The 14362-nt window shown below is 46.1% G+C and overlaps 1 protein-coding gene across 5 annotated transcripts in view; it reads left to right on the plus strand.

Annotated features, from left to right (window-relative positions):
* HERC2 (HECT and RLD domain containing E3 ubiquitin protein ligase 2) overlaps window positions 1–14362 on the plus strand; it is a 268507-nt gene that overhangs the window by 184423 nt on the left and 69722 nt on the right. For all 5 annotated transcript variants that reach the window (XM_088454087.1, XM_088454088.1, XM_088454089.1 and 2 more), the window contains exons 54-61: window positions 555–660; window positions 741–832; window positions 917–1092; window positions 1365–1476; window positions 12212–12293; window positions 12588–12731; window positions 12839–12929; window positions 13126–13303. In XM_088454087.1, the coding sequence (XP_088310213.1) occupies window positions 555–660; window positions 741–832; window positions 917–1092; window positions 1365–1476; window positions 12212–12293; window positions 12588–12731; window positions 12839–12929; window positions 13126–13303 (981 nt within the window). The remainder of the gene's footprint in view (window positions 1–554; window positions 661–740; window positions 833–916; window positions 1093–1364; window positions 1477–12211; window positions 12294–12587; window positions 12732–12838; window positions 12930–13125; window positions 13304–14362) is intronic.

Consider the following 14362-nt stretch of genomic DNA (forward strand, 5'->3'; position numbering starts at 1 on the left):
AAAATTGGCAACCACGCCGCAGTTGCATTGCGGATGCCTTTAACAGAGTTGTCTGCCTCTGACATAGCCTTATTGATGGTCTGTCAGTAAAGAAGAAAAAAAGGTCTGAAGCCTATATGAGATTTTCTTGGCTATCAATTTAAAATCAACATTAAGTAAGGTAATTTGGGGAGACGAGGAAGGTAAGGACAGGTCTTTATTCGGCTTAGAAATAGGTGTATTGAAGGACATATTGAAGCCAGGAAAAATGGAGTGTATTTCTGTATAAAGCAAAAAAGCTCACAAAGGATGAGTACAATGTCATGTTTCAAAAGTTCTATAATATCGTCCAGTTTATCTATTGGGCCCAGGGGATTTATTAGGGTGAAGGGCTGATATAGCCTGGGCAATCTCAACGATCAGCAATTTTAAAAGCAATTATTTTCAATGGACATGATTTATGTGTGTTTGTTTTCATTGCTGTAAGGATGTGTGTTCTGTGAAGGAACAATGATATGGAACTATAAATCCCAGCAAGTGTAACTTTCTCTTGATATGTTGTGCCCCTTCACTAGCACTGGATCAGGCTGGATATGTTTCCAGATGTACTGCTGCATAGGTTGATGATGATTGTGGACCCAGCAGACAGCAGTTATATGCCCTCTCTAGTTGTTGTATCAGGTATGAGCAGTCCTTATTCTTAGTTATGTTGTTGCTTTTGTGTGTTCCTTACAATTGGTAACAAACGTTTCAATTTTTAGGTGGCAACTCCCTCAATAATCTAATAGAGTTAAAAACAATCAACATAAATCCTACTGACATGAGTGTGTTGCTTCTCAGTGACTGTACAGAGGTAGGTGGAACTGTAGTAGCATGTTTGGGGTTTTTTGTTATGTTTTCAATTTCTGATGTATCTTTACCTCTGTATTTTGTGAAGTATCACAGATATATAGAAATTGCGATAAAGCAGTGTCGGAGCTCTGGTATCGATTGTAAGATCCATGAGCTGAGTGTTATTGGGCAGATCCGGGCAGAGGATGAAGATCTTGCGACTGTTCCATTTCTTGCATCAGACAATGAGGAAGAAGACGACGATAAGACAAGCACTGGCAGGTAAGTGTGACAATTGTAAAGCTAAAGTGACAAAGAATGTGTCTTTCATATGGGAATTGTTGTCTAAAATGAAACCACCCTACAATATTTTCAATTTGAATAATGTCTCATCCAGTTCTGGTTTATTTATTGTGAATACATGTAACTCAGTGTGTGATTGATTTTGAGTTATGGAATGATATAGATATATTATGAATGAGATCTTTAATTAGGAATTAGAATATTTTCTGGTGCCATTAATGTGTGAATTTCTGCAATAACACTGTTTTCAGTTTTGTTAGAAAAAAGGCTGCGGCTTCCGAATCTGCAGCAACAATCCGAACCAAGGTTTTTGTGTGGGGTCTGAATGATAAGGATCAACTGGGAGGATTAAAAGGTTCCAAGGTAAAGTCTTCTTGATCACTCCTTTCTTGCCACAAACCATTGATTAAAACCTTATTTTTGTATGCATAAGTGTTATTTTGTGCCACTGTCTTTTATGAACAGTTGTTTATTGGCAACAGATAAGCCAAACCATGTCTACTGTTCTTACAATTTCAGTGGTGATTTCACAAGACTTGGTTTATACATTTAATACAGTAAGTTTAACAGATATCGTCAGTTTAACCACTTACCTGGCGCGGTCGTATGTAATGCTACCGGAGCCAGTAGCGCTTCCTCTGCCAAGGTCGCATCACATCAGCCACTCAGTCGTCTGGCTACTGCAGAGGAGATCTGTTCTGCACAAGAGCAGAACGATCTCCTCCTTCTGCTCTTGCCTCCGTGCAGTGATGCGACAGTCTGTGACCACCGACATCATTGCCGGAATCGCAGCACAGAATGCAATGCGAATGGCACTCTGGGGCGCCATGCATCTATAGTTAAAGTGCGAGCACCAGTATGCTGATTTCTGCGTGTGATGATCAGTCCCCCCTGCACCACGCCGCACTGCGCTTTGCATCCAGGAGGTGAGGTGGTGGGGCTAAGCTCGGGGGGCGGGCAGCTATTGGCACTAGGGAGGGGGTTATGATGGTTATACAATCGGGATGCCGGCTTCCCGACTGCTTTATCCCGCCGTGGGATAAATGACCGGCGTCTATCTAGGCGCCGCTTATTTCCCCGACGCCGGGAGACAGGTGCCCGACATCCCGACCGAGCGGATGCCGAGCGGACAGCCTCGGGAGGGAGGGTTAAGTTTAGGGCACCCGGGGGGGACTTAGGGTTAGGCACCACCCCAGGAGGGTTAGGGTAAGGGGAGGGAGGGTTAGGGGGAGGGACGGTTAGGGTTAGGCACCCCCCCGGGGGGGGGACGGTTAGGGTTAGGCACCCCCCCGGGGGGGGGACGGTTAGGGTTAGGCACCCCCCCGGGGGGGGGGGGACTTAGGGTTAGGCACCCCCCCGGGGGGGGGACTTAGGGTTAGGCACCCCCCCGGGGGGGGGGACTTAGGGTTAGGCACCCCCCCGGGGGGGGGGACTTAGGGTTAGGCACCCCCCCGGGGGGGGGGACTTAGGGTTAGGCACCCCCCCGGGGGGGGGGACTTAGGGTTAGGCACCCCCCCGGGGGGGGGGACTTAGGGTTAGGCACCCCCCCGGGGGGGGGGGACTTAGGGTTAGGCACCCCCCCGGGGGGGGGGACTTAGGGTTAGGCACCCCCCCGGGGGGGGGGACTTAGGGTTAGGCACCCCCCCGGGGGGGGGGACTTAGGGTTAGGCACCCCCCCGGGGGGGGGGACTTAGGGTTAGGCACCCCTAAGGAGGGTTAGAGTTAGGGGGGTTAGGTTAGATTAGACAATACTTACCTAACCACGATCAGGATTTCCAGTGCTGTCGGGCTTCCTCTGCCGGGCTCTGCTGTTTTGTCGGGCTGCCGCTGCTGGGATTCGAACTCCCGGCCATGCGCCAGCCGGTATATCATACCGATTCCTTATGATGAATGCTAAAATATTTTTCTCTGGCAGCAAGGCTGGGGGGACACTGGACCATGGGATTCCAGGTTGGAGCTGGCACTTAAACTATACTGTAGATTTAAAACTGAGCTCCCCTTGCAACCCCATAATGCCAGTCTTCTTTAGGTGCCTGATGAAGCATGGCACGTTTTGGATGGGCTGATGTGCAGCCCTGATTTTAGGTAGCTCTTTCTATTTTATTTATAAATAATTTTTTTTCTTTTTATATATTTAGGGTCTGTACGCTGCTTGTAGCAGCGCACAGTGGGAGTGCTGGCAGCTGGGGGGAGCTGTCAATTAGCTCGCCACTGTGCAGCCATAGGAGAGGGGAGTGCGCTCGGCGGGACCCCACACATAGCTCTCCGATCTCAGAAAGAAAACAGTCTGGACCCAGGGACAGAGCGTGCCCTCACCCTTTTAGAGGGTGCCTGAAGGCAGCACTGTCCTGGATGCTGGCTCCGTCTTGGCTGGGTTTTCCAAAGGGCGGCTCCCTTGCAGGGAGTGCGAGCCTCACAGACAGCTCCTGTACGGAGCATATCAAGTGCTTTCCCCTTCTGAGCGGGGAGTAGCACTTGTGATAGGGAGAGTGCAGCACCAGAGCAGGGGGCAGAGCCTTTGGCTTGTGGCCTCCCTTGGACATGGCTACAGCAGGGATACAGTCCTGACTTGCTGCAACCATGTCCAAGGACGGCTGCTGAGCTTCTGTTCTCTTCTGGACTCTTCTGGACTCTTCTGGGATCTTCTTGCATGCTGGGATCCTTCGCTAGTGCAGTCTCATCTAAGCGCCTCTCCTCTGTAGCTGTGGGCCTCTCAGGAAGGCTAAGTATATTTAATTGCTATATTGCCTTTTCTGTAGAGAATCGTGCAGTTGCCTGTGACTTGTGGTGGTGTTATTTTCATGTGTCCAAGATCCCTAGACCGCTATATCTCATGCCTCAAGTGAGGCCAATGACTGAATACGCAAAACACGTCAAGGTAAAAAATGTTGCCATGACTGTGTTTTTCACTTGTGTCAAGTGTAATTTAAAATTGTCGGTAGCCATGTGGACTGTGGGGTGTTGTGCACTGACTGACAGGCGAAGTCTAGTGTCATACAGGCATCCGGGGTCGCAATGTCTGCCCCTGGGGTCCGTTCAAGCATTGGGGCAGCAGTTGTTACTTTCCCTTTTGCTGCAGATCTCTCCACTCTCATCGAGGAGACCTGGCAAGCACTGGATAAGAAGTTCTCCGTTCCTTGCCGTTTTGCTTGCCTTCATTCACAACGGTGGATCCTGTATCAATTTTGGAATTGCCTCCCACGTTTTCCGCGGCGGTGGCATATTTGGCTAAGCACATGGCTCTTCCTGTTCTGTAAAAACTTGGAAGGTTGTCTTATGTCCATTTTCTCCTTCACCCACCAGGGGACACTGGAGGTTAAGACCCTGGGGTGTAGACGACTGAATGAGTGGAGCTGGCACTTACATTTTTTAGATGTGAGTGACTCCTCCCCCTCTATCCCCCAGAAGCTCCATTGTTAGAATTGTGCCCGAGGCTCTGATACCTGTTGCAACCCATCAGCGTTGTCTGGGTTTTTACTCCAATCTCTTTGAAGTTCCGAAACCAGACTGCTTTGACAGGCTTATTTTGAATCTGAAATCATTAAATCTCTATCTGGCGTTTTACAGATTCAAGATAGTCTCTTCACTCGGTGATTGCCGGTCTGGAACAAGAGGAGTTCCTAGCATCCATGGATATCAAGGATGCTTATCTCCATATCCCAATTTGGCCACATCAGGCGATTTGCCATCAAAGAGGAATATTTTCAGTTTCAGGCTCTGCCCTTCGGTCTGTCATCTGCACCTCGGATCTTTACCAAGGTATTGTCGGCGGTGATCGCTCATCTCAGATTGTTGGGGGTCACTATTGTTCTTTATCTGGATGACCTCCTCATCAAAGCTCCATCTGTTCAGATTCACAATGACCATGCAGCTTTGATACGCCAGGTACTTATCCATCACAGCTGGATAATCAACTTTCAGAAGTCCCATCTCAACGCCTCCAATTTCTGGGCATGATCTTGGATACGGCTGCTCTACGAATCTTCCTTCCGGTGGACAAGGCTCATGCTATTAGTCAGCTAGTCCTCCTAGTTCTCAAGCAGAAATGGGTGTTCATTCATCCATGCGTTCATCTTCTTGGGAAGATAGTTGCTGCTTTCGAGGTTCTTCAGTTCGGACGATATCATTCTCGTCCTTTCCAGTTGAATCTCCTGGCTCAGTGGTCCGGATCGCATCTTCATATGCACCGCCTGGTACGACTTTCCCCTCAAGCTCTAATCTCCCTTCTCTGGTGGACTTAGCTCGAACATCTCACGGCAGGTCGCCAGTTCGGCATTTGGAATTGGATCATTATTACAAAAGATGCCAACCTCAATGGTTGGGGAGCGATTGTCCGGGATCATCTCTTCCAAGGCAGTTTGTCTCAACATGAGTCTGGTCTTCCGATCAACGTGCTGGAACTCCGGGCGATTTTTATTTATTTTTTTTATGCCCTTCTGGAAGCGTTTTTTTTTTATTCGTGTCCAGTCGGACAATGTGACTACCGTTGCCTACATAAATCATCAAGACGGGAGTCGCATGGCCATGCTCGAGGTACATCGCATTCTTTATTGGGCAGAAATCCATGTAGTGGTGATCTCAGTCTTCGGCAAAGAGGGTTACTGAATTAGGAGCTCTTTCTGGTCGACCTCCTTTTATCTAATTTTTCACGATGATCGCGCGGAACTCCATACTAAGGCATCTTTCTTTCCAAAGGTGGTTTCGGCTTTTCAAATCAATCAGCCGATTGTGGTTCCGATGTTGTCGGATTCTTCTCTGTCTTCACGCACCGTAGATGTCTTTTGGGCTCTCAGGATTTATGTGGCCCATACTGCTACCTTATGGAAGTTGGATACCTTGTTTGTTCTTTATGATGCTTCCAAACGTGGTTGGCCTGCTTCTAAGCAGACGTTGGCCAGATGGATTCGTCTGGCCATTCAACAGGCCTACTTTTCTGGCAGCCGGTCTCTTTCCGCTCATTCTACTTGCTCCATGGGAGCCTCCTGGGTTGCTTGTCGGGGCGCTTCTGCTTCACAGATGTGCCGTGCGGTCACTTGGTCCACGGTTCATACCTTTGTTCGATTTTATCAGTAAGATACTTTTTTGCGGCCTCCAAATCTAGTTTCGGTCGCAGGGTTTTGCAGGTTTCTCAGAGCTCTCCCGTCCGGGGAGGAAAATTTGGGAAGTCCCCAGTGTCTTAACCTCCAATGTCCCCTGGTGGATGAAGGAGAAAATAGGATTTTGGTACTTACTAGTAAAATCCTTTTCTCCAATTCCACAGTGGACACAGGACTCCCTCCCAGCTCTGCTTTACCTGCCACTGTGTTTTGTTTTACATGTATTGAATGTTTCTCTTATGTGTGTTTTTATTCGGCTCTGCCATTGTGGTGGTGTTTCCTTCTACTCGGCATGTAGGCCAATACATTTTTGGCCTCCCTTGATGTCAGGGACTCGTATCATCACGTTCCACTTTGCAGTCGGATCAGCTCCCAAGCAGGTCTTGGCCTTAACTTTTGGTATCAGTACGGCTCTGCGCGGTTTCAACAAGCTCAGGTCGGTAGTGGCGAGTTTGCTGCGCACTGAAGGTATTCCAATCATACCTTATTTGGGCTATTTTCTCGTGAAGGCCCATTTGGCCTCGAAGTGGCAAAAGAACTTAGATCATACGGTTCAAGTACTTCGGGATCACAGACTGGATCCTTAATTTCGAGAAGTCTTTCCTACTACCCTCGTCAGTGCCTTCAAGTTCTGGGGGTGGTCTTCGACACCTCTCTTCAGTAAGTTTTCTTGCCGGAGTCCATGGCATGGCCCTACGGTCCTTAGTCACGACTGTGCTGTTGGTGCCTCGCCGTCGATACCATTCAGAACGCCAGTTTCCACTGTATGGTAGGTGTTTGATAATCTCCTCCAAGGACGATCCATCATTGCTCTGGATTGGGTCATTGGGGTCATTTTGACAATGGATGCGAGTCTCTTTACATCCTTGGCCCCAAAGCCATTGGTCACCATTGGGGACAGCTATTCCAATCTTTCTGCCTTACTTGGGAGGTCAGTCTGTCTTGATCGGCCGGTCAGATTAGTTTGTCAGACAACGCCACGGCAGTGGCATGCGTCTCTTATCAGGCATGAAGAGCGCCTCGACAATGGTGGAGGCAGTCCGAATCCTTCCCTGGGCAGTGACTTGTTCCAATGCTTTCAGCGGGGTTCATGCCGGGAGTGGAGACTTGGAAAGAGGACTTCCTCAGCAGAACCAAGCTTCTGCCGGGGGAGTGGTCTCTCAATCCGGAGGTTTTCCATCAGTTATTTAGGAAGTGGGGCTTTCTACTGGTGGATTTCATGGCCTCGCGTCACAACTGCACCCAGTTTATGTGAGATTCAGGGACCCGCTGGCTTCCACAGGGGATGCCATGACAGTCCTGGGTTTTTTTCATCTAGCATATCTCTTTTCACCGACCCCGATGTTGCCTCGAGTACCTAAGCACATCCGAGAGCTACAACTGCTGGTGCTCCGGGTGGCTCTAGGAATGGCCTCTCAGGTCCTGGTACGCAAACTTTCTCCAATGTCAGCGGCATCCTCCACTTCGACCAGACCTACTGCAACAGGGTCAGTTTCTACACGAGGACCTTCCTTGGTTGGATTTAACGGCCTGGCTTTTGAAACCGAGCTTTAAGAGCTAAAGGTTTTTCTCGCTCGTAGTCCACACTATGCTGCGAGCTCGGAAACCGCTTTAGTCATGCTATTACCACAGGGTATGGAAAATCTACATCTTTTGTTGTGCACAGCGAGGAATCTATACCTCAAAGTTTGCCGCCTTATTACTTTGCCTTTCTTCAAGGTGGTTTGGAGGCTGGCCTCACACTTTGTTCTTTGAAAGTTCAGATTTCGGCCGTGTCAATTTTTGTTTTTCCAGAGGAGGTTAACCTTTCTTACAGAATTTTAACCTTTTTGCAATCCTTTTATTTTTTTGCCTGGGGGAGATATAAATATATTTCAAAAACTATGACTATATATAGTGATACATGGGGAGGGGGGTGCTAAACTGGGGCCCCTTGTCCCTCGGCGTAAGGGCAGGGGCTCTGCCAGCAGACCTTTTACCAGTAGGGGAGTGGGGGTTTATATTGGTGATTTTTTTGACACTGGGGGAGGTGGGCTTTTTTTCATGGTGGGTGGCAGGTGAAGGGGGCCTATGGACACGGGGGTCTTAATTAAATTACACTGGTTTAACGTAATTAAATTTATTTAAAAAATGCCCAGTTAAGTGGTTAATCAAGACAAAAAACTATTCTCACAATTCATTTACCAAAGAACATGGTTTACTCCTTTTCCACATTTAAATATGGAAGTGCTCACAACCTGAAAATCTCATGTTTCCTCATTTAGATTTGGTGGGATACACAAGAACAGGAGTCATTGATCAGGCATAGACACTAGTACAATAAATAGCTGTGATCTAGTTTTAACAATTTTTATTTTACGTTATGTTTACCCCTGCATGACATTTATATTTGAATTGGTTTACTGGACAGATTCTAGAATTGGTCATTGTTTTCCTTTAGTAAAGGGCTTCTGTGTCTTTCCTAAAGCAGGTCATTATTGACATTGATTTTTAGTATTCACTCTAGGTCCGGTGCTAGGCAGGGAGCTGGACTCACAAAGGGACACATCTGCGCGTCCAAAAAGGGGGCGTGGTTACAAGAAAAGGGATTGTGACTTTAAGATGCGCCAACTTTTCATCACTCTTGGGGCGTGCCCGACACGGATATGCTGGGCTGTCCCCAAGTTCTTCTGTCTCTTTGAATAGATGCCGGGCGCATGCTCCCGGCATCTGTTCACCGGCGGTGATCGTTTCACCAGTATTTTTCCCACCCGCCCACAGGTGGGGGCGGAACCTGGCAGCCTAGCCTAACAGGAACGCTAATTTTGCGCCTCCTGGTGGAACTTAGAAATTGTCATTTGTCAGTTCTTCCAGGCCTGGCCACTTGTAAATAGGGGTGAGCGGGTTCGGATTTCTGAAATCCGAACCCCCCCGAGCCGAGGCCGATCCGAGTCAGGCTCGACTTTTCCCGCCTGACTCGGATCTGAAATCGAGGCAAAACGTCATCATTCCGCCTTCCGAGTCTCGCGGGTTTTGGATCCTATATAAGGTACCCGTGTCGGCGCCATTTTCTCACTCGGCTGTGGACAGTGAAGAGGGAGGGTGGGAGTTAGGGCTGGCTGGGCTGTGTAGTGTAGAGTAGTGTTGTGCTGTGCTGCGCTGTGCTGCTGTTGTCCACTACTTCAAAGTCCATAGGGGCTGGCTGTGTTGTGCTGTGCTGCTGTTGTTAATAGGGGCTGTGTCCACTACTTCAAAGTCCATAGGGGCTGGCTGGACTGTGTTGTGCAGTCAGTTCTCCATAGGGGCTGTGTCCACTCCAAAGTCCTGTGCAGTGTCCCAGTCCTAAAGGGGTGCTGTAGTGTTGTCCAGGGGGTGCTCTGTCCATCAGGGGTGCTCCCCCCAAGTGCTAAAAAAATATTTTTTGTGTGTTTGTGAATTGTGTGCGCAGTAGCCGCACGTGCATCAACAAAGTAGTGCCAAGCGTGCGCCTGTGTCATAAGTAAAGGGCCGGCTGGCTTGACCGTTAAAGGGTGCTGTAACCCCCAAAGTACACTCCAAACCAAAAAAATATATATTTTCTGTGTTTGTGACTTGTGTGCACTGTGGCTGCACGTGCATCAACAAAGGGGCAGCGCCAAGCGTGCGCCTGTGTCCCATAAGTAAAGAGCCGGCTGGCTCATTTCTTAAAGGGTGGTGTAACCCACAAAGTGCACTACTCTCCAGCAAAAATAAAAAAATATTTTCTGTTTGTGTGCGCTTTAGCCGCACGTATATATCAATATAACATCAATGGAGGACCAAACTTTCTCGGATAAAAATAAAATAGGGAAAGATCAAGAACCACTTCCTCCTAGTGCTATTGCTGCTGCTGGGAGTTGTTCATCATCCCAGAGAGGAAGTAGGAACATCACTACTTTTACTAAACAATTGACCCTCCAACAGTCCCTAGCGATGAGGATGAAGTACGACAGCAGTCATCCTGAAGCAAAACGTATAACTGAGGCCTTGACTGCTATGTTGGTGTTAGACGTGCGTCCGGTATCCGCCATTAGTGCAGTGGGATTTAGACAATTGATGGAGGTAGTGTGTCCCCGGTTCCAAATCCCGTCTAGATTCCACCTGCATCCTGAAAGCAGCAGCGACAAGCGTGCGTCTGTCTGTTTAAGGGTGGTGACACCCTCAAAGTGTGCTACACAAACAATAAAAATATTCTTCTTCTTTTTTCTGTCTTTGTGAATTGTGTGGGCTGTAGCCGCACTTGCATCCTCAAAGCAGCAGCGACAAGCGTGCGTCTGTCTGTTAAAGGGTGGTTACACCCTCAAAGTGTGCTACACAAACAATAAAAATATTCTTCTTCTTTTTTCTGTCTTTGTGAATTGTGTGGGCTGTAGCCGCACTTGCATCCTCAAAGCAGCAGCGACAAGCGTGCATCTGTCTGTTAAAGGATTACATCGGTGACAGCATCTAAGTAGGCATGTCACACAGTCCGTACCTGTACTGGCAGGAAAAAGAAGCAATTTGGAGGTCCCTGTACAAACTGGCTCTATTTTACCTGAGTTGTCCCCCCTCCAGTGTGTACTCCGAAAGAGTGTTTAGTGCAGCCGGGAACCTTGTCAGTGAAAGGCGTAGGAGGTTGCTTCCACAAAATGTGGAGAAGATGATGTTCATGGTTCCAGCGGGGACGAATTAATACTCTGTGAGGATGAGGATGTACACACTGAAGAGGGTGAGGAATCGGTGGATGAGGAGGATGAGGATGACATCTTGCCTCCGTAGAGCCAGTTTGTGCAGGGACAGATTAATTGCCAGCTTGTTTTGTGGGGGCCCAAACGAACCAATCATTTCAGCCACAGTTGTGTGGCAGACCCTGGCGCTGAAATGATTGGTTTGTTAAAGTGTGCATGTCCTGTTTATACAACATAAGGGTGGCTGGGAGGGCCCAAGGACAATTCCATCTTGCACCTCTTTTTTTTCTTTGCATTATGTACAGTTTGGGGCCTAGTTTTTCAAACTGCCATCCTGTCTGCCACTGCAGTTTCACGCCTAGATGGGTAACGTGTTTGTGCCACCCACTCGTGTCGCTTAGCATAGTCATCCAGCTACCTCGGTGCAACCTTTTGGACATAAAAACACTATTGTGAGGTGTGAGGTGTTCAGAATAGACTGGAAATGAGTGGAAATTAAGGTTATTGAGGTTAATAATAGCATAGGAGCAGAAAAACCTACAAATTCTGTGATTTTAGCTGTTTTTATGCTTTTTAAAAAAAAAAAAAAAAATACAGATCCAAAACACAAAACCCAGAACCCAAAACACGGAAGGGTGGTTTTGGCAAAACCAATCCAGATCCAAAACATGAAGAAAGATCCAGATCCAAAACCAAAACACAAAACACGAAAAGTGGCCGGTGCACACCCCTACTTGTAAACAGCAGGATTTGGGATAAGTCACACTAGTTGTAAATGAGGAAATGAAATAAAAGCTGCTTCAATTATATTGCTTGTTTTTTTGCTTGTTTTTCGATGCATCCTCTATTGTGATATTATCTCCCTTTGTAAGGATAAATACAATAATAAGTAACATGGAGTAAAACCAAACCTCTGTTATGCAGGGTGGTCTTGTGATTCTTGTGTTAAGGGGAGATGTGATATCAATTGTGAGCCATGTAACTCAGACTAAAATGCTTCTGTAGCAAACCTAAAGTTCTGGAGAGACTATTTTCTTTAAACTGTTCACACAACCTACTACACAGCTTTATTGTAAGAAGACTTTTTGATGACTTTTATTGCACTCCTAAAACGTACTGGTAGGTTAAGATGTAACCCCATTATGATGTGTCCATATTGGAGGGAATGTAGATTGTAAGCTCCACTGGGATAGGGACTGAAGTGAATAAGTGACTAAATATTCTCTGTAAAAAGCTGCCTAATGTGTTTGCGCTATGTAAAGGTAAATAAATTATCAGCTTAGTGATATGGACAACAGGCTTAGCCTTGTAAATTAATTGGATGCTTTTACCTTGCAGATCAAAGTTCCATCATTTTCTGAGACACTATCAGCTCTGAATGTTGTACAGGTTGCAGGTGGTTCCAAAAGTCTCTTTGCAGGTACACAACTTATTTTAATATTCTGAGCCCTTCATGACCAGACCAATTGCTTTTATTTTATTTTCAATGAATTATAGGATAACATTTTTTTATGTCTTTGCATTAATATCTGACCGTGTCAGAAACCTCTTGACTGTTTCTGGTTCTCTTTCTGTTCTTGAAAGGTCCTGCACAGTGCATAGAAAATATTTGCATAACACATTTCAGTGTCCCTTTGCAGTGTTTCACCTGTTTGTGCCAGACTGCTATGGAGTTGAACATGGTTACTCTTGTCATCTTGTTCTCTCTTTACAGTGACGGCTGAGGGTAAAGTGTATGCATGTGGGGAGGCTACTAATGGAAGATTGGGTATAGGTATATCCAGTGGCACAGTGCCTATTCCCCGACAAATGACAGCTCTCAGTAACTATGTTGTGAAGAAAGTTGCTGTTCATTCAGGTACAGTGAAATTATTGAACCTCATTCCTACAGTACATTGCTCAGTGTGTCTCTTTTTTTAACTTACAGTAGGTTTTGTCATTGATTTGATTTAAATATATTTTTAGGTGGAAGACATGCAATGGCTCTGACTGTAGATGGCAAAATTTTCTCCTGGGGAGAAGGAGATGATGGCAAGCTTGGTCATTTCAGCAGAATGTGAGCATAGTCAAAGTTTTTATTTCATTAAGTATGTACAAATAGAAGTTGTTGAGCTACCAGTGATCATCTTATGATCTATGAACATCAAATGAGAATAAAGAACTTTCAGTACATTACACATTTCGCTTCATTTGTTTGCACTGCCTGTTACATTATAATGTCAGTTTACATACCAGCTATTGTTTTTCTGCAGGAACTGTGACAAACCACGTCTTGTAGAAGCTCTGAAAAGCAAGCGTATTCGAGACATTGCCTGTGGCAGCTCCCATAGTGCTGCTATCACATCTAGCGGTGAGCTGTACACGTGGGGGCTGGGAGAATATGGCAGACTGGGGCATGGTGACAATACAACACAGCTCAAGCCTAAAATGGTAAGACTTGGACTTGTTTATAGAAGCGCTCATTAGATTTAAATATGAATATTTTGGCCATGAATGTGGTTGAATCTGAAGTTGCTTGTACTTGTGCTTGTTACCATTACTTTTGGTAAATTATTGGCACATGGTAAGGTTGGGCTTATAGCCTGGCTTCAAGTGATATGCACTAAGGTAAAAGCTCTCTGTGAGAAAAGGTTTTTTTTTTCCTCCATATGGCCATTTATGTTAAGTATGGAAGTAAGAAAATATTATAAAAAAAAAAAAAAAAAAAGAGAGTGAGTGGGGAGTCAGGTGGTTGGCAGTGTATGGTATGTCGACAGTGTATGGTATGATGGCAGGAAGGGAGTTGCCAATCCATTAAAATGAAGTGGGGAAAAAAGGAGGAACATAGATTCTTAATTTAAAAATATTGTCCACTTACATGCTGGAACAACCCACATATCCAGTTCCATTTGGTAGCATGGTTGAAGGCTTCATTTCTGCCTGCCAACAGCTTCAAGGACCACTCTGAGAATGGTCATTCAATTTTGAGTTTGGTTATTCCAGTACTGAAGGTGTAGAAGGAGTTGGCGTTATATTCTTGGTCTAGATACCACATGGATTTTTTTGGTCATATTTGAACCTGAAATCACCTAATTAAACAAATTTGGCTGGGCAGGTTCAAGATGGGGGTTCTATGAGATTGCTCATAAACAGTCTCTATGGACATTAGGAATGCATATTGGCTTGTCTCCATACCATCTCAGATTCCCATTCCGTTATACTTTATCTGGAACACCCTTCTTAGGAACCATGCAAATTGCATTGCCTCAAACGTCCTGACCATTTTCCTTGGAATGTCATGCAAAACAGAACAAATGTCTGTTTGGGAGAGGTTATGAGAGAATTTTTTTTTCTTCTGTCAAGAATCACTTCTCTTTCCTGGTTTCGAACAGCAGCCGATGAAAAATAATTTGCTGGGCTAGAACAAAGCTGGGATCGTTGACCTCATATTATTGGTATAATATTTTGTCATAGTATAAAGCTCACAATAATTATTAAACAAATTGAAAA

Source organism: Taudactylus pleione, unplaced genomic scaffold (genome assembly GCF_031769625.1).
Source record: "Taudactylus pleione unplaced genomic scaffold, aTauple2 ptg000609l, whole genome shotgun sequence".
NCBI classification, from domain to species: domain Eukaryota; kingdom Metazoa; phylum Chordata; class Amphibia; order Anura; family Myobatrachidae; genus Taudactylus; species Taudactylus pleione.